Source organism: Culicoides brevitarsis, chromosome 2, assembly GCF_036172545.1.
Source record: "Culicoides brevitarsis isolate CSIRO-B50_1 chromosome 2, AGI_CSIRO_Cbre_v1, whole genome shotgun sequence".
NCBI classification, from domain to species: domain Eukaryota; kingdom Metazoa; phylum Arthropoda; class Insecta; order Diptera; family Ceratopogonidae; genus Culicoides; species Culicoides brevitarsis.
The window spans coordinates 16,251,981-16,279,239 of record NC_087086.1 but is presented as its reverse complement, the minus strand read 5'-3'; the positions used below and the strand labels follow the sequence as shown (position 1 = coordinate 16,279,239).

At 25.4% G+C, this 27,259-nt stretch overlaps 1 protein-coding gene across 1 annotated transcript in view; it reads left to right on the top strand.

The window, feature by feature from the left end:
* The first annotated feature begins 6,817 nt into the window (after nucleotides 1-6,817).
* LOC134828590 (protein sax-3) overlaps nucleotides 6,818-27,259 on the top strand; it is a 54,857-nt gene continuing 34,415 nt past the window's right edge. The window contains exon 1 of the mRNA XM_063841569.1: nucleotides 6,818-6,953. Coding sequence (XP_063697639.1) covers nucleotides 6,896-6,953 — 58 coding nt within the window. The 5' untranslated portion in view covers nucleotides 6,818-6,895. The remainder of the gene's footprint in view (nucleotides 6,954-27,259) is intronic.

Genomic DNA, 27,259 nt, shown 5'->3' with positions numbered 1-27,259 from the left:
TTGTATCTGTCGGATGTTTGCATGCGAATGGGGATGCATCGAATTTTCGTGCAAATAACGATGAAACAAAAGTAAAAGAACAAATAAGGGGAATAAATATATCAAATTTAAGTTTGCTTTAGTAATTATTTGTTTAGAATTGTAGAAAATTGATTATCTTGCATGTTTAGCTGCCTTCAAAGAGAATGAGGATGTCTGGAAATCCCGAGTTACCAAGCAACAAACCAAAAAAAATATCCAAGTCATTTCCATTAAAAATGTGAATAATTCCACTTGATCCAATTTCCTGACCCACCGACGACGACTTGTCAATCCAATTTTGTTAATCCTGTCCTGATTATTATTACAATAACTTACAAATTGGCCTTATTTGTTGCATACTGATTTATGGTTTGTGGTCAAGCGACATGCCACGAAAAAACTTTTATAAATGTAGGTGATGATAAACATAAAAATTAGTTACCGGCGGCACCATATTGTTTCTTTTCCTTGATTTTTGCGTAAGTTTTTCCTTTAGTCACACACAAAAATTATCACGTTACGAAAAAAAACAACAAAAAAAAAGTCTTAAAAAGAACAATGGAATTTTTGTAAAGGTAAAACTAAAGTCTGGTTGTCACGCACAAAACTTTTATTTTTTTTTTTTTTGAATATTCGAATTTTTCGTGCTAAATGTTCTGTTCTCTCTGTGTGATTGGCAAAAGATGTTGTTGTTCGATGTCGTGTTCAATGCCGAGAAAATCAAATGTCACCATTCGAGCTGCACAAAATATTTAAGTTGTCAATTTTCATTTAATGGTCGATGGTTTGCAGGTTGCTGCTGTTGGTTTAGAGGACAACTGACAGGCAGAGGAGTAGAGAGTGTCTGACAAGTGAAAGTCATCTAGTTGCAAATCACAGACATTTTAGTGTTAAGTAGTTTTGTTTTATTTCATTTTATTTTTTTAAGGGAAAGAGATTTATCAAGGACTGCGTGCTAAATGCTTCTTATGTTTTTGATGAGACATCAAATAATTTTTTTTAGAAAAGTACATAAAAATATTAAAAATTAAATAAATCAAAAAATTAAAAAAAAAAACGTAAATTTCTTAAAAATATGATATGCGAAAAAATTAAAATAAATAAATTTAATTAAATTAAATAAGAAAAATAATTTAAATTTTTAATTAAATTAATTTAAATTATTATAATTAAAATAAAAGTTAAAAAATTCAACAAATTATCTTAAAATAAGTTTGAAAATCGTTAAAATGTTACTTTCTCAAAAAATTTGTTAAACAAAAATCTATTTATTTAACTTTGAAAGGTACAGATTATAATTTAAATTAAAAAAAAAATATAAAAAAATAATAAAAAAAAAAATTTAAAAAAATATTTAAAAAAAATATGGTGCATTCCATTCTAAAAAATACCAAAATCACGGTTTTGATTTTTACCGATTTCTTCATAAAACAGTTATAGAAATGAAAAACTGAATAGTTTATCGTGATGTCCATCAAAAAAGAAGAAATTTTTGCTTTGGCGATATTTTTTTACCCTTATTTTTAAAAATTTTATGATAGTTTTAAAAAATTTTTATCGAAAAATCCGTGTAGCGAAAAAAAGGTCAAAATTTCAACTTTATTATTTTAAAATTTTTGTTCACCAGGATTGTTTGTCATCTCGAGTACATAAATTTTTGCCATGGAACATATGGTTGGAAACGAACTGTTTGGTCAGAAAAGCCAAAAATGTGATATTTTTGCGTTTTTAAAAAATTTTGAACCATTGATAAAAATTTTTAAAATAAGTCGAAAATAAATGTTGTCTTAGCAAAAGTTTCTTATTTTTGGATGGACATCACGATAAGATAATAAGATGTGTACTTTTATAGGTAAATTTAAAATCCGGGATTTCGGTATTTTTTAGAATGGAATGCACCATATATAATATATTTAAAAAAATATATTAAAAAATATATTACAAAAATATATTAAAAAAATATATTAAAAAATATATTTAAAAAAATTATTAAAAACTGAATATAAAGGATCTATAAAAATTAAATTTATTTTTTTAATTTTATTAAAATGGTAAATTAAATAATTTGTTAAACATTTAAATTTTCAATTTAAAAAAAATAATTTTAAATTTAATTTTGTTTTAAATTTATTTTTAAACTATAAATTGATTTTTTAAATTAATACTCAATTTTTATTATTATCATCTACTAAGCACTAATAAAAAAAATTTAAAAAAATTAGTAAGTTTATCATCTAATAATTTTAATTTAATTTAATTTAATTTAATTTAATTCAATTAATTAATTTAATTTAATTTTTATTTTTATTTTTATTTTTATTTTATTTTTTTTGAATTAATAAAAAAAAAAATTTTTTTTTCAGAAAACCTCCTAAAAATGTTTCATCGAAAACATTTCAATCCACTTATTGATCCTTGTTTTAAACTTATTGGTCATATAACTTTTTTTTTTGTTGAACAACTCTCCAACAAACGCACACACACACAACTTCTATTCAATTAAATAAATCACATCATCCACAAAAATGTATATTGCCGACACTCAGTTACGTTTCAGACAGGTAGACAATCAAAATATATCCACGTAAATTTTTATTGTTCACCATTTGAATGCGTCTAAAAATCCACTATACCTTTTAACCAAATAACGTTCGACATTCGAGATTTCTGAACAATGTTCATCGGCTTAACTTCTAGAGCGTCGTCGTGCAGCATTCCGACATTAGCATGAAAATTACCTTTAAAATGCTGCTTTATTGCCGGCTTTGTTCGTTTTTCGATCCCATTTTGCATCGATTGGCATCTCATTCCATCCCCGAATTCGTCGTGATTCGATTGAATTTTAAAGTTGGACCATTTAAAGTCGTTTCAGGGAAATTCTCGTTTGATGTTTGACCATCGTCTTAATTGAAATTTGATATATTTTGCTGGGAAATCGACAACGTTGCATTTGTTTATGATGCGTTAAACCTCATTATTTCCATCATGACAACAATAAAACGCTGCCAAGCAGGACAAATGAGGTAATCATGTGAAAGGAACTAATGCCATTCCCTAACAACAGTCGCAATTTCGCAAAACTAATCACATGAACGCCACACCGACGACGAGGACGACATGAAGGCAATTCTGGGAAAACAAAGGACAGAGGGAAATAATATGATGATAATAAAACAATTTTGTATTTCAATTGCAATATTTAAAGTTTTTAATTGGAATTCATTCCGACGTGCATTGTCTGTGTCGGACGATGATGACGGCAATAAATGTTCCCGTTATTGTGTTGATGCTTTTTTGATGGGTAATATGTGTTCACTGAGTCGCTCGCTTGCTCCGTCGCTCGGTGACTAAACGAGCGTTTTATATAAATATATATAAAACAAATTAAAATGGCATCAAAATTAAATGAGGCATGGATATCATCATGTTTGTGTCGTCGTTCTGTGTGTCAGTCAGGCGCTTTTGTATGATGGTGCGATAATAATTAAATGGCATTAGGAGAAAAAGTTAACACGATTAGGACTGACTCAATGTCAATCCAGGGAAAAGTGACACCTGAGGAAATGTTTTTGACCTTTTTGTTTTTAATAATTTTTTAATGATAATTAAATATTTTTTAAATTAAATATTTTTTAGTATTCTTATATATATGAAATTATTATGAAAAATATTTAAATTTTTTTTAAATTAAAATTAAAAAAAAATTTAAAAAAATTATAAATAAAAATTTAAAAAATATTATAAATAAAAATATTAAATATTATTTGAGAGCACAATATTTACAGAAAAAGAAAATTTAAAATTAAATTAAATTTTTTTTAACGATTTTAATTTTTTTACCAAAAAAATATTTCTTTTAAAATTAAATTAAAATAAAATAAATATTAAAAAGAAAATCAGATGAATATGACAGTAATCAACATTTTTAGATCCCAAAATAAATAAAATAAATTTTAAAGTCGCAATTCCTATCAAAAATTAAATAACTTATCTTTTCAAAATTAAAAAAATAATTAATTTAGTTTCATATTTTCTCTTTGCCTTTAATTTTGATTTATTTGATTTAATATTATTAATTTAAATTATTTTTAAATTATTTATTATTTTGATTTAAATTTAATTTATTTTTAAAGTGTCAGTTAATTTTTTAATTAATTTTTTTTTTATTTATTAAATTCAATTTATTGAATTATTTATTTAATTTTTTAATAAAAATTATTTTTTTTTTAATTAAAGTGTAACTTTAATTTGATTTTTAATTATTTTTTAAGTTTTAAATATTCAGAAATTAAATTATAAATTAAAAAATTATTTTTATTTAAAAAAATTATCCTTTTTTTCAAAACTAAAAATTGCCACCTGCCGAAAATCATCACAACTAATTTCCTACAATATCCTCGCAATCAAATTCAAATCACGTCTTGTTTATCACCTCTCACCAATTAAACGTGAAAAATACCGACATTAAATTTGCAATAAACTTTTTTTTTTCTTTTTCATTTTATGTGTTGTCTCTAACGTGTCCTTTAAATGATCAATTCGCCTCTCGATAAAAAGCTCGAAATGAAACGATTGTATGTGTCTCGAATGACAAGGCAAGGAAAATTCCTCTCCGCCATAGTCAACAACGAGACAAGACGAAGTCTTATTAATTACAATTCAGGTAACGTAAAAAGTTGTAAGATATTGTCCTTGAGTGCAAGACGATGATGGCAAGTTATTATTACTTGGGATGGATGGAAGAGAAAAAAAAACTATAATGAGTATAATTTTTACTGTTTTTCCTTGGCATTTACTGCCATTTTTATGGGTCGTATACTTTTGTAATTAGTAACGTTTCATTTTTTTTATATTTTTATTTATAGGATCTCGTTCGCTGTAATAAAAAAAAGTCGCAAGAAATGAACAAGATTGAGGATAATTTTATTAGTGGGACGTTTTGAGCACTTAATTATATCTTGACTTTATTTTTTGCTGAGGAAAATGAAAAAAAAAATAAAACTGGGTTAACCCATTTTTCACACACACTTCAATTAAGGACAAAAAAGACAAAAGCTGTGTCTGTGTCGCTCTAATGACGGACATAATTGTGTGATTGTTTGATCCAAACTAGTTATCAAATAAAGTAATCTAATAATAGTATGCCATGTAGCATCATATATCACGACAAAAATGCCACAGACACACACAATACGTGAACAAAGCGACCAGATAAATGTACTAGATATGTGATCATGAATTTCCCGGTGACTACATTACTAAAATTTTTCGAGGTGGCAAATAAGGGATTTTTACCCTCAACCGAATGAACGAACGAACGAACGAGAGAGTAGACATGCAATGCAATATTAATAAAAATACTTCCTCCAGTGAATAGAGAGTCTGATGCTCTTCTATTCTGTGTCGGTGTTGGAGCGGTTATAGAGGAGCAGTAACTTAGGAAGAAGGATGAAATAAAATAAAATATAAATGTACACAGAGACAGCGACAACAACAAAAAAAAAATAATAAACATTAACTACGAAGTGCCGCCGACTGGAATGCGCATGCTTCCGATTCCGAACGACACGGAAGTAAAATGACGAGAGCAAGAGAGAGACTGGAAACGTAGGAAGTAACTTTTATGGCAACGTGCTATAAATTGCAATACACATTGTTGATGTTTCGCAAACCATTTGGTAGAAATTCATGTGTAAAAGGCCGCATATTGAATGAATAAATTTTGTGCGGAGAGACAGGAGAGAGTGGGAGAGAGAGGTTGGAAAAATTTCCGATTTTTAAAATAATTTGCTTGGTTTGGATTAATTAATATATTGAATATATTGAATTCCTAAAATTATAAAAAAAATATTAATTTTTTATAAAATTTAAAAAAAAAAATTCAACCTACCTTTAAATATCAGCTATAAATTTTCTCCATAGACACACTGGAACACTGGAAGCCACAGAGCGCGAAATCCAAAACACTATACGTACGAGACATCCTTTCTGCCAAACAGCATAAAAATAACAGTCGTTGCGCTACGTTACGAGCGAATTTTCCAAAATATGATATGAATGAGGTGAAAAATCGGGACTCCGTACAGCCAGCTTCGTACACTATCAAAAATGTGCAAAGTCTAACAACATTCTTCTTTCAATGCGTTCAGTTGAGGTTGGTTACTCGGCGCGGTCGTTTATCCTTCGCTTATATCCTGTTGTTTTTGTAACAAAAAAATAATAAAATAATTTTTTGTTGTGAATGAAAAAAGTAACAAAAACCGCTTTTTCATAGACGACGAAAAAAAAATTATAAAAATTATTTTTCAGTGCAAAGGAAGAAAAAATCGAAAAAAATAATAATAAATAATGTAATTGAAGTGTCTAATGATGAATAGAAAAATAAAATTTATGAATTTCTATCCGTTTACTGATAACGATGAATAAAGAAGAAGCAACAATGAATCGACAGAGATAAATCTGAAGAAATTTTTATTATAGAAAAAGTGCTAAAATTATGTGAAAAGTCAGACGTCGTGTTGTTGCTTAAATTGCCATTTTTATTGTTAACGCAAAAAATAAGAGAAAATATTAAAAAAGTGAAGTCAAGTGTGAAATAACACACAATACGTCCGTTTATTTTTTGTTATAATTTCGAACTCTTATATGGGGAAAATTTTTTTTGCATTGGAATGGCTATAAATAGGTGTCATTTGTATGGGAGGATTTTAGAGAACCACAAAAGTGATGTATGGCAATGTTGTGCGTCTCGGAGATCTATTTTGCACTGGGACTCGGTCACGGAATTGTCATCGTTGCCTTCGAGGCAAAATATTTATAAATACACAAAAAAAAAGAGACGTGAAAGGAAAAAATCTACAGAACCAATAAAATAATGGATAAAATTACACTTTTTATTGTTGCAACTTTAATGCTTTTTAATGGAATTCAAGGTAATAATAAACGTAATAAAATGCACTTGAGATTGTTGTTATTTGTGCTTAGTTACCTGGAAAACATTTTATTATAGGAACGTGCGTTTAACTTTATTTTTTGTGTTTGTGTGACGTCTGACAGTGCAAAAAATAACAAAAGAGGAAAAGTTTAATGACTTTATATGGAAGAAAAAAAAATGAGTGGGAGTAATACTTTTTAAATAATATTAATTAACTTGAACGTCAATTAATTTTCTCTCGATCAAAACGACGATTTGTGTCTTCTTTAATGATAAAATGATAAGATATCGCCACAAGTTTTGTTTTTCTTCTCTTTTAATCTCTTTCCTCTGCTTGGAAAGTATCAATGGCAATTAATTCTGATACCGTCTAATTAAGCCGCTTACGGAGATTATTACATCAAAGTATCAAATTCCAACTAAATTATTATTTTTTTCTATAAAATTCTTTTAACGAAAAAAAGGACGAGTTGGTAGACATGAAAAAAAAATTCTAAAGTAAAAATAAAATCAATCTAGACCTACATCACTGCCTACGTTTCAGCGAGCAAGTCAAGAGTGAAGAGACACCCCCTTTCAATTACGAGCAGAAAAAAATTAATTCCTTTCAATGATGTTGACATGTTTGGAATCCATCATCATAATTAAAAGCAACAACTGACATCAAAGAAAAAATTCTTTGCTTTCGCATTGCTTTGGTGTGTTTTGTAATAAAAAAAATATATTTAAATGTAGAGAAGGAGAAAAAATTATGTATTATGGAAAAATTCCGCCACACACCCATGCTAATAATATTTCTTTTAAATCTTTATTTTGTTTGGAATTTGCCGGCAGAGTTATTTTATTAATCAGTTGATTATTCTAATTAAATGTATGTTTACCGCATTTTGAAGAGTTTTGGAAAAATTAATGTTTTTTGTGTTTTTTGTCTTTTTAACGTATTGAAAAAATTCAAATTATATAAAAAGTTTTAATTCAAATTAATTATTAAATAAATGACCTTCAAAAATTTTTGAAAAAAAATAATTGAAATAATTATAAAATTAGTGAAGAATTTTAAATTAATTGAAAAAAATTGTAAAAAAGTTAAAATAAAATTAAATTGTGACGAAATTCGTACAAAATATAATGTGAAATATTTAAAAAAAAAATTTTTAAATTAAAGAAATAAAAATATTTTTTTTTAAAGGAAAAATTAAAATTACCTGTTAAATAAAAATAAAAATCAAAAACTCTAAATGTTAAAAAAAAATAAATTTAAAATGTTTTTCATAAAGAAATTTTTAAAATATGAAAAATAAATTTTACTTACCTATTAAAATAAAATTTGAAAAATTTGGAAAATATTCTGATTAATTGTTTTAAATAAATTTAACTAAGTAATAAAAATTTAAAGAAATATTTTAAAATTAAAATATTAAATTCCATCTAAATGAATCAAAATGCGATAAAATTCCTCCTTTCACTAAAACTTTTATACCTTATTTGCTTTTTATGTTGGTTTACGACTAACTTGCAAAGTAAAATATTTTCATTACACAAAAGTGAAAGAGAAATATCCGTCTTTTTACCAAACTTCCATTAATAAATGTTTAATTCGTTTTGCCTCTTTTTTCGTGAGTCAATGATTCACGAAATTAATTTCATGCTAGAAAGAGGAAAATTTTTGACGTTTTCTTTTTGTACTTTCTCTCCGTTCCTTTTTTCATAAAACGGACTTTATAATTTAATTAGGTCCCTTTCCCGGAATGTTTTTTTGTTTGGTAAACAACTCAAGACGTTTGATCTTCATTTTCTTATAATTTTAAATATTTAATTTAAATTAAATATAATCGTCAAAATTTACACAAAAACCAGATAGAAAAGCGATAGACAAGATAAATTAATTTCCCTCGAATATTTACTGTTTTTGTGTGTGTTTGTGTAAAAGTGGTGATGGTAGTTAATGTTTAAATAATGGCTCCAATAAACGCATCAATTTATTTAATTCCATCACTCCATCGATAAAGTTAATTTAAAACCAATAAATTTTAGTTATTTATTCAACAAGCACGGAAAAAAAGTTATGCCACTGATGAGCAAGTCATCAAATCGGAAATAGTGTCAGACAAAAATATCCCGTCGACCGTTGTATAAATAAATAATTCGAATAAAAAAATTTACATGTTTTTGTCTAGCGGCGCAACGTTACTCTATTATATTATTAGCTGGACCCCCCAATAAATCGACACGCAATAATTTATGAATAATATTGGAGCAGCAATGAACGAACATGGTTCACTTAACAATTTTATTTACTCTAATTATTATTTATTTAAGCGCCTTCGCCTCGAATATCCTCGTTAAGTGAACATTGAACGAGTTAATAATAATCAAAGAGTAACAAAAACCAATTTTTGTCATTAAAACAAGGAATATTATTTTACGTTGTCTTTTTTTTGCTGTTTGGTCACTCAGTAAATAAATATTGTGACTGATGTGGTTACTGGCAATAATTGAGGTAATATAACAATAAAATTATAAAAAAAATATAATAAAACAGTAACAAGCTTAAATTTATGTGTTGGAGAGGGAAATTGCTCTTTTGTAAATATTTGTCAGGATTCGTTGTAAAATACACATTTTTTGATAATAAATATTATAAAATAATAATAGTTAAAATGACAAACAAACATAATTTGATAAAATTAATTTTACAGGTGTTTGAGGGTAACAAAAATTATGCGGCATTAATTCATCGTATTTTTTCAATAGAAAAAAAAATACAAACTTGAATGTCGATTTTAATCATAAAAATAATAAATTCCTGTATAAAAACGGAAAATGAATAAAATATTATTTTTTCAACTACATTATATATAAAATCGCATTAAGTCCTATTTATGTAATAATAATAATCATTATTGTGCTTCAATAGGATTATGATTGTATGAATGAAAACATTCAAGTTCCATATTTTTTTTTTATTTCGAAAGGATGATGAAAAATAATTATAGAGGACAGTAAGAGGATCTAAGTACTCTTGTGTAGTTCTTTAGTCCTTGCATTAGTCATAACGAGATACTGGGCTTTTGTTTTATGATGATAATTTTTTTTTCATCTGTTTCTCTATTTTTTGTCAAGGATCTTCAACTTTAATTTTTTTTATTTTATATTTATTAATTTTTTATAGTTTTCTTAAGATTTAGATATTTTTTTAAAAAAAAAATAAATAATTAAAATTTTATCAAAATTATAAATTTTATATTTTAAATTTAAACAAAAGTAATATTTTTAAACAATTTTATTAACCGGACTCTTTAAAAAAATTAGAAAAATTAAAATGAAATAAAAATAAAAAAAAATATATTTAATAAAATAAATTAAATTAAAATATTTTAAAATAAAATTAAATTAAATTAAAAAACAAATGATTTAATTTATTTTTTTTTCCTAAAATTTTTCAAATCATTTAAAGTTTTTGATTTTCTAATTAATTAACTACTTAATTAATTATTATTTAATTTACCAATTTTTTAATTCAAAAAAAACAAACTCGATTTTCTGCTGAATAACTGAATATTTATTTTTCAACCAAAGACCAAAATAATTTAAAATTTAATTTAATTAAAATATTCGATTTAAATAAAATTATAATTCAAAATTTTATTATAAAAAAATATAAATCAATTTTTATTAATCTTGGATAAAATAAAAAAGGATTTAATTTTTTGTCATTAAAAAAAAAATCTTAAAATTCGAAATTGAATTAAAATTTATTTAAAGCTCTAAATCTAAAATTTAATAAAATTTTACAAAATAAATCTTATTAATGCTCTTTTTTGATAAATTTAATTAAAAATTATTTTTCGTAACAATTAAATTTTTGTTGAAACTCTCTGTTCCACAATATTTTATATTTATTTCCGTGAAACACGAGAACTGCCCGTTCGTTGTCTCACAAGCACTGTGTAAATAGTTTTAATTATCATCATTTTTCTCATTTCACAGTTGTATGATTTTAGTATGCTCTTAGTCTGTTGACGCTAACAACAACGACAAAAGCAAAAAAAAAAAATATACAATAACACTATCAGTAGAAAATGGAGAAGAAGAAGAAAAAAACACTCCACTCAGGTTAAATAATTCAACCTTTTCTCCATTTCCTCACATGACACGCCTCGAGGACACAGTAGCAGCTAAAGCAACATCATGTGAAAATGAATAAAATTTCTCGAGTGTTTAGTCAGTTAAAGATGAGCCCATTTGTATTTCTTCTCTACAATTTTTTAAACATTTTTCATGCACACGTCTGCTCGAACTACGACACATTTAATAGCTTCAAGCAGTTTGTGCAATTTATGTTTTAATAATAATATAACATTCTTAGACCCAGACGACCGACATGCATTATTATTATTATAACTGCGAGTGAGTGTGTGCTGTTCCTCGTATTTATTACGTAAAATGTTGTGAGCAGACAGTTTTTTTTTTCAATTGTGTCACGAAGAAAACTTAATGGCTCTTACCTGGAGGAGGAAAATGTTTTTTTTTATAAAATAACAACGCAACTTATTGTCGTCGTCCGAGGCAATTAATGTTAGCAAAGGCGTAATTACATTAGTTATATGTATTTATTTATAAAAAGTGGACTGCGAACCGAGTCAAAGCTGGAAAATGAGAAATTCTTTGTAAAAAAAATCTCTCAAAAGTTTCGCAAACAGCTAAAAAAAACTTACAAGTAATGATAAATCCATTAAAAAATTTTGTACACGTTCCAGCCATTATTTTAATACTTTTAGCAAAAGACTAAAAATTACTTGCACCTGTTCGTTGTTCTCGCAAAAGACGGTACTATAGGATAACATTAACATTTTAAGCATTTTGCCATTTTTCCCCGGCAATACGTGTGTGTTTAAAAGTTGAGCCTAACTTTCAACAATAATTTTTTATCTTTTCTTGTTTCGAAATTTTCTTCTTTCTTTCGACGTTTCGTTCAATCGGCATGGACTCGACTGCGGCGCGCGTTAAATCGAAACACGAACACAAAGTTATCTGCGGGGAATTGTGATTACAAGTGCTTTAAATTTGCAATACTTGGGCGTCAAATAAAATGTACCTACTATTTGAATTTAATTTTTTTTATTGTTGAATCTGACCTGAATGCAAATATTTTGTTGGACTTTCGTGTTTTAATTTAAATTTAATTAAAATTTGAATTAAAAATCAATAAAAATTTAAAATTTTTGAAAAAAAAATCTAAGCTAATTAAAATTAGGCTCAGAATTTAAGGTTTAAAATTTTAAGTTAAAAAATTTTTAACAAAAAGACTTATTTAATTTGAGCATTCTAATTAAAATTTATTTTTAAAAATATGATTTTTTTTAATATTTAACCTTGATTTATTAAATAGAAAAAAAAAACTAAAATAAATTTTAAAATAAAAAAAATAAAGAAAATAAATTTTATAAAAATTAAAAAATCTTTCATTTTTTTTTATTTTAAAACAAATTTAATTTTTTTTTAATTTAAAATTTTAAAAATTAGATAGGTACTTAAAATATTTAAAAAATATTTCTAAAATTAAATTAAAATGTAAAATTTAAAAAATTGAAAATGTTCAAAATTTTAAAATTTTAAATTAAATAAAAATTAATTAATATTTTAATAATAATTAATAATTAAATTATTTAAAAAAATTATTTTTTTTTACCAATCGGGCTTTGAAAAAATAAATGTTTATTGTTAAAATTTTTTAAGCTTTTTTTTTGTTCTGAATTTCACAAGAAATTCTTTTCTCGTTAAGTCTCCTTCACCTTCATTTCCATTTCCTGCGAAACGATAACACAAAGAAAATAAAATAAACTTAAAAAAAATAATAAACGTTGCTTTGAATTCTAATTTCCTACTTTTTTCACAATTTCATAGCAACAGCCGATGAATAGAAAATTTTGCAAAAAAAAAAAATCTTCACAATATGAAATTACAACAAAAAGCGGGTGCAATGAATAAAAAGTAGCAAATTTAATGCAATATTCTCCATGCAGCGAGTACATATTTCCAGAAGATCCAGGATTATTGTTATTATTGTTATTTGCATACTATAATTGTGTAATTTCCACTTCCACTCTCACACACACACACACTCACACACGGGGGAGACGAGGCACCGTGTAACGATACGATAATAAAATAACACAGCAAATAACTATGAAAATGTTGAGAAAATGTGTGCTAAGTGGTGAGTGCACAAATGTTTATATAATCTGGTTCTTTCTGCTATATTTGTTCAAAGTGTGCAGCAGTGTGCAACGCATATACTCAGCATGGACGATCAGAGTAATATAAAATCATAAAATTTTATGTAACAACATGTTTTTCTTTCTGTCTGCCGATTCCGATTCAGCTCTCTCGACATGAACTTTTTCTCGGCTTTTTTTTTGCTTTCTTGAAAATTGTATTATTTTTGTTCTTCTTCGTTTTGCTAGTTTTCCCGAGTGTAGGGACTTGACTAAAAGACAGAGGCGGAGAAAAATTTTAAAAATTAAAAAAAAAATTTAAATTTAAAAAATTATTTTTCGACTAAAAAATATTTATTACGTAAAAAAAATAATTTTAAATTTTTAATGAAAATTTATAAATTTTTGAAGATTAAATTTTGAATAATTTTTACTTCAGCCAATTGAATAAAAATTATTAGCTAAAATGATAGCTTTTAAAGACACGACTGCAATTTTTTTAAAATAAACATTAATTAAAAAATAATAATTTAAAAATTTAATTTTTTTATTAAAATTTTTTAAAAGTTTTCAAACTTAAAGTTAATTTTCTAAACTTTAACTCAAAAAATTTAAATTATTTTTTTTTTTTTATTAATTTAAGTCAAGAATAATTTTACGTCTTAATTTATTTTTTTTTTATTTTCAAAATTACCATGTATAAAACCATATATAAAAACATATTTTAATACATTTATTAATTTAATTATAAATTTTAAATCTTAAAAATATTATTTTTTTTAAATTTTTTAAATTAAAATTTAAAATTTAATTTTTAAAAAAATAAATTTTTAAAGTTAACTCTTTTTTAGATATTTTTTTAAATTTTTTCATTGAAAACTTACCCAAATTTATGAATTCTGTTACATCTCTGTTAAAACAACAAAACATGCCAGAGCCGCAACTGCAATTGGAAACATTTAAAAATCATCTTCCGTTCCGTCCCTGCCAACAACTCGCAACTTTATATTACACCCGAACCAAACCAATGCAAGAGCGAGAAAAGCAAGAAGAGAAAGATACAAATTTTCCACATGAAAGAAATTCTATATAAGATTATTGTTATAAATCATCCAAGTTGTTGGTTAAAAATATTATTACTTTCCCATAGGTGCATTTGATACTCTTCTCGCTACAAGCAAGCTAGCATTCCGTCTCATCCTCTTTCTTTTCTCCATGGATCGCATGCAACTTGGGTTTATGCAAAACTTGTTATACTATTACAACAGTATGGCGATAATAAAATAATAATAAAACGAAATGAACAAAAAAAAGCGAGCGAGAATGGAGTGCGGTGCATGAATGAACTGCTCCGGGGCTAAAAGTTATTATCGCAATTTTTACACTTGTTATTGCTCGTGGATGCGTCTGGTCATTTCGCTAAACGAAATTAAATTTTTTTCTCAAAAAATAAATAAACATTCGAGGAATGTGTTTTCATCACAAGCCTTGTAATTTTGCGAAATATTTTTTGAATAAACAGAGACAGGATAAAAACAACAAACAAAGACTAAAAAGTTACGACGCACAGGTAACAAAAGTATGTAAAAAGATATTTCATCATCATTTTTGTTTTTTTTATTACATTTTGTTTACGTCGAGCCGCATGGAAAGGAAGGTAGACAGGACTTTTTGCTTTTATACTAAAACGTTGTTGATTATTCAAGAACAACATTATTATTATGGTAGACCATGTACATAGCTTTGTGTAGCTTTTATCATTTTATGATGTTTTTGTGTGTGAAACAAAAGCGAACGGTGTTAATTTGAGGATTTTAACAATGTTTTAGTTGTTCCTTTGATGAACTTGTTTCGAGCGTGATTTAGTGCCATTTTGTGGAGAAAATTTTGCACTCTTAGCAAGCCACTTTTTGGTACACTTTTGGAAATTGATATGCAAAAATTGCTATTTTTCAGCTTGAGTAACGATATTTTTTGTTTAAATTTAAAAAAACATTTTAAAAAATTAAAAAAAATTAAAAAATTAAATAAAAAAAAAATAAAATTTTATTTTAAAAGACGAATACCTTTCTTAATAGCAAAATTTGTATAAAATATAATTTATATTAATTATTTATAACAATTTTTAGCAAAATAAGTCAAAATAATTTATTTTTTATTTATTTTATTTAAATTAATAAATATATTTAAATTTTTAAATATTACAATTTTTTTATTTTTTCAATTTTAAAATTAAAATGTTTTATTTAATAATTATTTCTTTTATTTTTAAAATTTACTTATTTTATTTTTCTTATAATATTCATCCATATTATTAATTCTAATGTAAAAATAAAATTTTTATTTATTTAAATTAAACAGTTAATTAATGAGAAAATATATAAGTTATAATTAAATAAGCTAATTAATAAAAATAATTACTTTTTATTTTTTTTTTTCAAAACTAACAAAAAAAAATGACAAAATTATGTTAAAGACATTTTAAATAAAATTTAATTTTTTACAATTTTTTTATGAGTTTAAAAAAAGGTAAAATTTTTTATTTATTAAAATCATCTTATTTTTAAAAAAAATTATTTTTTATTTAGACATTAAGAAAAAATTAATTAATAAAAAAATTTACTTTTTTTAAAAATTAACAAAAAATGTTTAAAATTTAATTTCATTTTGACAGAAAATCGTTGAAGGTATTTTCAAATAAAATAAGATGCGGTTCACCAACCTTCACAATTGATTTCCTGACTGCCGCAAAAGTTCCTTCCATCCAACAAACAAAGAAAAAACCAAACTTTGTGAAATTTCAAAAATTTTCCAACCAAGTTGATAAATAAATAAATCAATTCATCTGCCAATAACTGCCAGACAAAATTTAATTTTAATATTTAACATGCAATCAGACGATTTCCATTTTTGCCGCAAATAAAAAGAAAAAAAAATAATGTAAAAACTCCACACTTGAGAAACAAAATCAAATAGATATCATATTCATGTCATAAGCAGTTAATATCGCAGCAACACTTCATGTCTTCATGCACACAACCCCCTTTGGCCAAAACCGAAAAAAAAACATGAGATGAGAAAAGTTGAATAATAAAACCACCTAAATTTCGAGGCGGATACGAGGTTGATGATGAGAGACACAAAAAATAAAATTTATAAATATAAAATAAAAAACATATTTTTTGGCATACTCGACTTTTTTCTAAAAAAAAAAAAATAAATTTTATATATGAAAATTTGTGAAAAATGCATTTTATGAGATAAGGGAAAGATATTATAAAATTATATGTAGAAACTTTTTCTTGTAGTGTTCTGTTTTCGGTTTCTGGGTTGTTTCTGGTTCAAGCAGCAACGAAGCAAAAACTACTTTTACTCAAGAGTATACTTTAAGGATGTACGGCAAAATGTATTTGAACTCATTTTTATGATATTTTATTAAAGAGGAAATGAACCAAGCAACATTTTTCTCAACTTAAAGTTTTTTTTTGTTTGTATTTTATTGCATTACTCTACTAGTCGAGTTCTCCACACTAAAAGAATGAGGCAATATTGCATTTTTGCCTAGCTTGAATTTTTGCGGTTTTATTTTAATATTGCTAAAAGCAGAGTTGCGCCGAGTGGGATGAAGGGAATTTGTGGTTGTTGTTGAAGTTCATTATTTTAGTTTAAATACATTATTTTTTTTTTTCGTTCAAAAATCGTGCGCGGCTTTTTGTTTATGCCAGCAGGAAGAAATGTGTGCGTTTGAGAGATTATAATTTTAATTAGCAAGCAACTTGATGTGGAATTAATACTATTGAAACCGCAAAATTAACTTTTCAGTCACGTGTCGTCTGGCAGCGACGAACAAGGAAGCACTCATAATCGCGCAGATCAGTCATTCAATCTAATAATGACATCCATCCGAGATATTCGTGTACGGAACACGGCACGACTCGTACAAAAAGGGATTACCGTTTTCGTCTTCTCCAATCATTCATTCGCTCAGAGACTTTTTCAATTTGCGATTAGAGTCGTGTAATGCAAATTCAGAGATAAATTTTCCATACATATGGGTGTTCGTCACATAAAGAGGCGCATTACTGAGGGATCATTAATGCTTATTGATTTTCATTCAATTTTGCTCCTTTTCTGCGGCGTCGGATGATACTGATGACATTATAGACGACGATGCTGAAGGGAAGTGAGGGAAATTTGATCAATATTCACTCATCTGTGTGCTCGAGTATTATTTAACATACAAAATAAGCCTGAAGACGTGAAATATTCACAAGAAAGGTTTAAGAGAAGGTGTGAAAAATGAACAATTTAAGCGTATTTTATGGAAAATTTTCCATATTTTTGAGTTTTTTGCTATATTTTTAATATTTAAGACATTTTTTAAAATAAAAAATCTAAAGTTGTAATTTGCTTTTATGAATTTTTGAGTTTCTGAATTTCAAAAAAATATTAAAATGTTTTTTGATTAAAAAAATAAATTATTTTAAAATAAAAAAAAAATCAGAAACTCAAAGGTTCATAAAAAATCTACAAATTCTAAATAATTTATTTTTCTAAATCTAAAAATTTGTATCTAAATATTTTTTTTTTTTTTAAATCAGATTTTTAAAATTTTCAAAAATTTTCAGTTTTTTTTATGAATCTTTGATTTTTTGTTTTTTTTTTTAATTTTTAAATTATTTAATCTAAAAATAATTAATTTATTTTGAATCAAAAAATTATAATAAATATTTAAAAAATCATTCATCGATTTTTATCATTCAAAATTCAAATAAAATTTTAAAAGACATTTAATTTTTTATTATTTATTTTTATTTTTTTTAATTTGAAAATCAAGTTAAAAAATGAAGCATTCTAATGAAAATAGGATGAATAAAATTAAAAATTAATTTTTTTTAACTATACTTTGTTAAAAATTATCAGATTTTTAAGAATTTTGAATTTTAAGAGGTTTTTTTTAAAATAAGGCTCCAAATAAAAATCAAAAATAAAGTCCGTAGCCTTATTTTAAAAGTCGAAAATCCAATGGGGCAAATTTCATCAAAAATTTCCTTTGTTTTTACCGTTTTTCAATATTTTTCAGAAAATTACTCAAAAAAAGAAAAAAAATTTTTCCTTAAAAGTTATTTTTTAAAGTGTAGTTTTTTGAAGTTATTTTTTATCAATTTTTGAAAAATGAAAACAAAAAAATACCGTTTTTCAATTTTTTCTATAAATATTTTTCAGAAAATTACTGAATTTATTTTTCTAAATTTTTTGACAGTTATTTTTTATGAATTTTTATTCTTTAAATTTTAATATGAAATATTCTGAAATCTATTTTATACAATAAGCAAATTAAATAGTAAAAAAATAAAAAAAAATATGTAACGCTGAAAAATTGTTAAAAGTCTGTCATTTTGAATGAAAATAGTATTTCAAAACTTTTTTTTTTATTTTGCCCTCCCATTTTATTTTCAATAATTTTGGACTTTATTTTTGATTTTCATTTGGAGCGGCCTAAATTAAAATTTAAAATTGTCACACCCTTGAATGCAAAAAAAAACTCCGTTAGTCAGAAAATAACTAAACAACAAAAGGTGTCGGATGGTATGTCGAACAAAAGTTTTAATCAAACTTTTCAATTACCTTCGTCGTTCGATCATCTTTCAGTCTCTCTCTCGTTCCAGCATGCCTCGTTACCGAGACCTGTATTTAGAAAACAATTAAACGGCGCAGATGATGACAAAGATACGACAAAATTATATTAGATGACTTTATAATCAAGTTTAAACATCTCTCCTCGACTGACTATGCAAACAATGAACAAACACACGCGCCCGAGTCGATAGACCAGTAAAATGTTTCCTTTTTGCTCTTGTTCACTTCTCACAACTATATAATGATGATTAGCAATATTAACTAGCAAATGAAAGGGTATCACTTGTTCCCTTTTGTCATCTCTGGCACACACAGACAATAATGTTGTCATGCGACGTGTCAATATAGGAAACGAACATTAAACACGAGAGAAAGGAGAAATATGAGCCAAGACTTTATTGTTATTGTTATAAATACAATATATTGAATTTACTGCTTGAATTAATTTATTTTAGATACAATAACATTCTGTCTGTCATTGAACTCTACGTTGGCTGTTGTTATAATATTATCATAGTTTGTCGTGCCTTCGTTACATATTTAAGATGTCGAAGCACCGAACGAGATGAAGGAGAGTGAGAGAGAGAAAGTCACAAAAGATGGAATATAATCTTCTGTTTGTTATCTCGACGCAAAATATATATCTATATTTTAATAATAAACAAACTGCTGCCATGCCACAATATTGTTTGTATGCAAATTATGTTAAAGGGAATGCTTAGAGATAGTTAAGGCGCACGTGAATATTTACGGATATCTGTAAATAATGTTGCGGGGTGCGAGATATTTTCAGTCTGTGTGTGACTTGCTGAGTTAAAGTGTGATGAACCGTTTCTTGTCAAAATTAGATCTCTGTGTTTTTTGGAGACGTGATAAAATTTTTCCCTGTGGAAGAATTTTTATCAAAAAATCCATTTTTCATCTGATAAATTGTAAAAATTTTAGAGCAATTTAACTAAATATCGAAAAAAATATATTAAAATTATAATTTCTTTTTTTAATTCATAATATTTTTATCAAAATTTTGTACTTTTTGTCCCTTGAGCAATACAAAAAGTCAATATAAAAAATTTCTAAATAAATTTAAATCTCCAAATTTGTTTAAAATATTTTAAATTTATTTAATCAATTTAAATCAATTAAGTTAATTTAATTAATTTCGTCAAAATAAATCATTTTTTCGTATTTTTTTTAAATTTCATATAAAATAATTTTATAATTATTATTTATTATAAATAATATTATACCTAATTTTTTATTATAATTATTGTTATTTTTTTATAATTTAAAATTATTTTTTGAACATGAATCAGAATTTTACAGAATTTAACATTTTTAATTTTTTAAAAATTTTTTATTTTTGTTTCTGGTTTTTCCTTTATTTTTTAAAATTTTAAATCAATTTTTTAAAATTTGAACCTCTATTAAATGATTTTTCGAACAATAAAAAAAAATTATCAAATAATCGAAAAAATTTAATTTAAATTATTTTTTTTTATTTTATTAAATTTTATTATTTATTTATTTTATTTATTTTTGTGAAAATTTTTTTAAGATAAAAAATATTTAAATAAATTATAACCGATTAATTTCTAAAAAAAAATATAAGAAAAAATCTATAAAACCAAGGAAGAAAATATCTCGACTCCATAAAAGTCTCATTAAAATGCCAAGCAATTGCAAAAATATTGCACTTTAAAAAGCCATTTCAAAAGATATTTCAACAAGCATAATCCCCTACAAAAGACATTCAGCCAGAAAATTTGCTTTTCATTATCTTGTTTTTCCATTTGAGCAGCAGCGACAGAATTTAAACAAGAAAGGAAAAAAAACTAACCAAGCACACTTTTTCATTTTGTTTGAACGACAAAAAAAATAAAATCTGAAAAGCATTTTTAAATCCCTTTTTTAATCCAACAGGATAATTAGGCAGACTAAAGTCTTTGTTTGGAACGGGATAACGACGGACGACGAAAGCTTGAGCAATTTAATTCTATCGTTAACATTTTTTACTGTTTTTTATTTGTTTGTTCTCTAAACTTGAATAAATCCAGCGGTGTGGCAAGAGGCATTGAGAGTGAGAAGAGTCAACAATAAATTTGTTGTCTGTTTCGTTAATACAACATTTATCTCGAGCAATTTATCAGTAGACCAAATTTAGCTCACAACAACAAAAAAAAAGTTTTCGGTCTCTCTCTATAAATAAATTATTTGAGTAACTAACTAATTAAGACGAGGTCCCAGGTTTGCATGGAAAAATAACAAAAAATAACAGGAAAAAAGGTAAATTTTTTATCTTTCAATTTTTCATCCAACAGCGTCGGCGGTAAGACAGGAAGCAGAGAAAAAATTACCTAAGACATAAATTAAGAGCGTAGGAAAATAAATTGTAAAAGATGCGATTTTTATTACCGTCCATTATTCTTTACACCCAGCAGCCAACGCCGACTCGTCGTGGGTATGAAAGTTGAGATAAATGGTCGTTGTTGTGCTAAGACTGAATTCTCGATGGTTCAATGTGTTGCGATAATAATATTAATAATGGTTGGCAAGACAAAAAAAAAACAAAAAACGACGAAGAAAAAAAAATCTGTTCGCTTATTTTTCCACCCAAGCTGAGCTGATTAATGAATTTCGAGTCAACTACAACAACGAAGGCTAAACAATAGGCCAAGAACGTATTCATTGTGAAAGTTTTTTGTTTTTGCTGGATATTTCCTCATTACTTACAATATTGAGTAAGCTGATAATAGAAAGAAAACTCAAGTTTTCAAACAGTTTAATTAGGCTTTTGTTATCTCTTAAACACTTTGCATTGTTTTTTTCCTCGACGACAGAAGACAATGGACTGCGACAGACAAATAACTCGAGGAAGTCGATTGTGTTTCCAATTTCCTTTTATTTTTTTTTATGAATGGATTTTGTAAGGATTCGTTTTTTATAATTTTTTTTTTTCAAGAAAAAAATTTCAAAAGAATTTAAAAAAATAAATTTTCATTCAATAAATTTCCATTCAAACCAATAATTTGAATGAACAACTCACATAAATCGAGTTGTGTTAATTAATATTTAAAAAATTTAAAACTCGATAATATGATTGGAAACATAATAATTTACGGAAAATTCAACAACAAAAAAAAATTGTTCATATTTTATGAAAACATGATTTATTCACACACATAAACAAATTCCTTTTTTGTGTGCAATCATGCAGCAACAGCAGCAGCAGCAGCCGAAAAATAATAAAAAAAAAGCGAATGAATTGTATTTTATTTATTAATAATTTAAAAAATTGCAAACCATTTCCTCTTTACTTTTGCGAAATGTTGCAATTGCATTCGAGACAGACAACAACAAAAAAATGTTCGGGCAGAAAATATGAATGAATAATGGCGTTTAAAATGTTGAGAATTGAAATGCGATTTATTTTAAATTGGTTATAAATTCATGCAATTTCAGGTAAAATAGAGAGAAAAAATTCGACAAATGCATTTTTTTCAAAAGTAAATCAATATTTTATTAGGTTGACATACTAAACGATTTGTCTGACGTGAAAAAAAAGTTAGCTGAGTTTTTTTAACCAGTTTTTACCTAAAAATCGAGTTTAAGCTTTTTAGAAAAAAAAATAATAATTTTTACTCATTTTTCGCAATTATAAAAAATATTTTTATAAAAATTTTAATGAAATTCTATTTTAAAAAATTTCTCATTTTATATCAAAAATTTTTTTAAAAAATCTAAGAAAAAAAAATTTATGAAAAAATAAAGCTTTCTAAAAAAATCATCCACAATAATTTAAAAAAAAAATATTTTTAAAAGTTTTAAAATAAAATTAAAAAAAAATAATCAAAATTTAAAAAATTAAAATCATTAAATTAAAATTATTAAATTAAATATTTTTTTTTCATGTTTTAATTTAAAAAGTAGTAAAAATTAGATTTATTTAATTACTCAAATTAAACTAATTAAAAAATTCAAATTTCCTCATGTAGCATGACTTACAAAAGAAAAATAAAATTACATAATGACTAATCGTTATTAAAATGTGCAAAAGCACTCACGATTTATTTTTTTAATTTATATAAAATAAATCCAAGCAATTTTTCAAGAAACAACAAAGCACATCAAATCTAATAAAAATCAATACTTTCAACTAGATTGACACACTTAAAAAAACAAAAACTTTTCGTTTCCTTGTCTTAAACTTTCCTTGATTGACGTTTGCGCTCAAATGTGCTAAAAAGGCGCTTTCGTCCTTCAAACAAAGTCCGTTTTCTTTCCTACTTCTATTCTAAAAATAATTATTCGCATGTTAACCGCAAATAAAATAACATTTAAGACGAGTACATGCGGTGCACAAAAGCCCATCGTCGACGAGACGTTGCGTCGTTCCATACCCGAATTCCGTGCTTTATTGTAATTTATTTGAGAGGCATTGTTAAGCTTTCACATGTAACTCACACCTAACAATGGCTCGGCAACCGCTTTATAATGGGCAGTTTTTTTTTGTGGCGCGCATTGACATGTAATTATAATAATAATATTTTATAAATAAATGGGAAGTTTTTTGTGGTTAAACGAGGAATTAAAGTTAACAAGGAATGGAGACGCCTTTGACCTAGTAGTAGAAATTAAAAGTTAACCTCATAGTTTTCTGTAAAAAATAAAAACAAATTGAAAGACATGAAAAACTTTGGCTTAAAAAGAGAAAACTTTATCTTTTGTAATTTCTTTGAAAGTCATTGTGAATAAGACAAAAGAGAGAAAAAGCAAGCCACCATCTGTAACTTTAATGGACAATGGACATATCTTGTCATTTGCGTTACAAAAGCATGTTCTTGGGTCATTTCTCACACAACATACAATAAACAAGGAAAAAACGAAGAAAATAAGGAAGAAAAACAATGGGCTGCTTTGAAATATGATCTCTACATTAAGATGATAAACGACACATATTTCAGAGTGATTGTACAGACAAAAGCCATGCTGCCAAGACACAAGGGATCCTGCATTCCAGCACCAAATATGGGCTAATAGCTTTGTTTTGTGCCATCACATTACAAATTACCAGGCGTTTTATTTCTCATTTGTCCAAACTACTCCCGTCACTTATTATTATCAATAACAGGGGAAACAAGAGAAATGTGAGCCTTTTCATTATATCGTCATTTGTTATTATCATCATCATAAAATTTCGGCATGACAGACAAATATTTGCCCGGAATTAAAAGGAAAACATTTAAGTGGAATGAGTGTATCTAATTACTTTGTCAAAAGTGACCCGAAATATTTTCAATTTTCTATTTACTCCGGTTTTATTCAATTCATTACAGCCCCGCAAGCGATCCACGAATTTTCACAACTCGCAATTATTGTTTGCCTTTTTCATTCATTTTCAGAATAAAAAAATTTAACTTGCCTCGAATAAAAATAACAAACTCACAAAATCGCATACAACCGGCTCATAAAACGTAATTGAGTTTCATGTTGTTGTTGTGTGCTGGAGGTTCTCTGTTGTTAACTCGAAAAAAAAAATTGCGAAAAAAATTGCATCAACCACTCACGTTTGCATTTAAGTTGATCCAGTTATCTAGATCAAAAGCAACGAAGCGGTGTGCATACGAAAAATAAAAATAAAAGATATCTGGGAAATGTGATGAGAATTAATGACTTGACTGTATTTTGGTTTTTAAATTTAAAAAAATTAAAATTTTTTTTAAAAAAAAAATATTTAAAAAATTTTTTTTTAAGTTTATTTTAAAAATTTGTAATTAAAAATTATTATTTAATTTTTTTGAGAAAAATCTTGCTAGTTTAAAATTTTTAATCTGTTAAGTTCTTTAATTTAATTTTTTTTAGAGAATTTTATTAAATTATCAATTTAATTAATTTTTAATTTAATTAATTTAAAATTAAAAAAAATTAATTAATTAAAATAAAATTTTAAAATTTTAATAATTTTATAGAAATTATTAAAATATTAAATATTTATTTAATTTCAATCCTTGTTACTTTAATTTTAAAGCTAATTATAAAATGGCTCGGGCAAAGCCAAATATTATTTTAATTTACGCATAAAATTATTTTATTAATTTTAATTATTCAACTTTATTATTTTAATTAAGAATTTAAATAATTAAATTAAAATTCTCTAAATATTTAAAAAAATGAATTTTCTTATAAAAAATGTGAATTTCTGATTTTTTACAATTTTTTCGTATAAAATTTATAAAAATTAGAAGGACAGACAATTTTTTTCTTAAATATATTCAAAATGCGACAAAAAATGCAAAACGAAAATTAAACTAGACCCAACTAAACTAGGTAGTCTACCTTTCCATCGTACCTTGGCATGTACTGAACTCTATTGCTCTCTGTTTTTTTCCTGAATTGAAATTGAAAAATTAAATTAAAAAAATTTATGTTGCTGCATCAAGTGACCGACGACTGTTCAACTAGAGACTAGTTAGACTGTTTTTTTATGCTTGTAAGTCTTGTCAAAAGAGAAAGAGAGGAAAACTCTAGCTGACCTGCGATAAAAAAAAAGTAGAATAAAATGTAAATTTTGTTAAATAATACGAAACGAGGACACTCGAGCGAGTAAAAGTTTTATTTATATCTTTTTGCATGAGAACGAGATAGGAGGACATTGCTATGCTCAAGTGTCTGTGAAATAATGCCTCGGGTTATAATTTAAAAGGATTAGTTTAAATCAGAATTAGAATAAATAACTCTTCTCGTTACCTTACCTGATACCTTACCTCATAAAATAAACTTTTCACATTTATTATCACTTAATTTTGTTTCTCGGAAATGGATCTAATAATAATGATTATATTATCTCGACAGACGAAACTTTTTTGCCTATAAATGTATTTCCATATCGTTATTATTATCTGTTAGACACAAACTCATGTTGAACTCTCAAACTTGTTGTGTGATGTTGTTTTAGGCGAAATCTTAGGTTAAATTTTATTTCAATTTTGAGAATGTTTGTGATAAGTTTTTATGGACAGAAAAATTTGTAGAATGGAATATTTTATTAAAAAAATTTTTATTTAGAAAAATTTTTGAAAAATTACATAAATTGTAAATTTAAAAATTAAATTAATAAATTAAATTAAAAATTTAAATTAAAAAAAAATGAGAAAAAAATTACGAAATGTTATGAAAAAAAATTAAAAAATCTTGTTATCATTTTATAGAACAAAAGGTTCAAAAAATATGCAACAACTTTAAAAAAGAATATTTTTGTTTCCAATTCGATAGCCTGATGCTCTTTGGATGATTCGTGAATCCTCTGCTTATTACCACTGAGATACAGGTGATTTTCCATATTATTGGAATTGATGAATGTACTTGACCAAATATCAAAAAGCTTTTCTGAGTTTGATAGAGCCTCACGAAATAAAAATGAACTGCCTCCAAGTGTAAATGAAAAGGATTGAAAATATTCCGGAACCGATTCTGCCGTGAAATCATTTTTATAGTTTTTCTTTGTAACACTCGGCGAACACCAGACGTATTTTTGACTTCTGCACCAAGAGTAGATGATATTAACAAAATGCTTATTAAAGCAGCACAATATTGAAATTTAATCATTTTCACGATAAACTAAAAATGTCTTTGCTGAACGAAAGTTGAGAGCAAACTAATAATTTAAAAAGTCTAATTTTCGATGAAATTGTCAAAGGAAAAAAATAAACAATTCGATATCTTAGGATTCAAAAGACATGGACCAGATATTAATTATCGTAATTTTTTCTTAGATAAGTTTTGCATAAATAAACAAATTTTATCTAAAGTCATAAAATCATTTCGTCTTAGTGTAAGACATTTTTATTTAAACTTTAAATTTTTATTTATTTTATTTTCATTAAAATATTTTATTTAAAAAAAATTAATTCTAAATTGGTAAAAAATTAGTTTTTATTTTATTTAAAAATTTTATAAATTTAAAAAATATTTTTTATTAAAAAATTATTAAAAATATTTATTAAAATTTTTTAAAAAATATAAATGTGATAAAAAAAAAATATTTTTTATATTTAAGTTTATATTTTGATAATTTTTAAAAAAATGTAAATTTAAAAAAATTGATAAAATTTCATAAAAAATTTTTAAAGAAATTATGAAAAAAAAGTTTTAAAAATTATAAGAGAATACAAAAAAATCTCATTGGACATTTTTGTGAAAAAAAAAAATGTAAAAAAATTTTAAAATAATTTGAAATAAGCTTTTTGATTAACAATTTTCTTCTCCAAAGAGACCAATTTTTGATTAATAGTTGCTTGATAATTTTCAAACGAAGTCAACAAATCCTTAATGACATTTTTCACTACAACCAGCTCCTTCTCGATGGGTTTCAGTTCTCCAGCAGTCGTATCATGGTTAAGAGTTTTTCCTTGAAATTCTTGTGACTCCTTTGACAATTCATGAATCCACT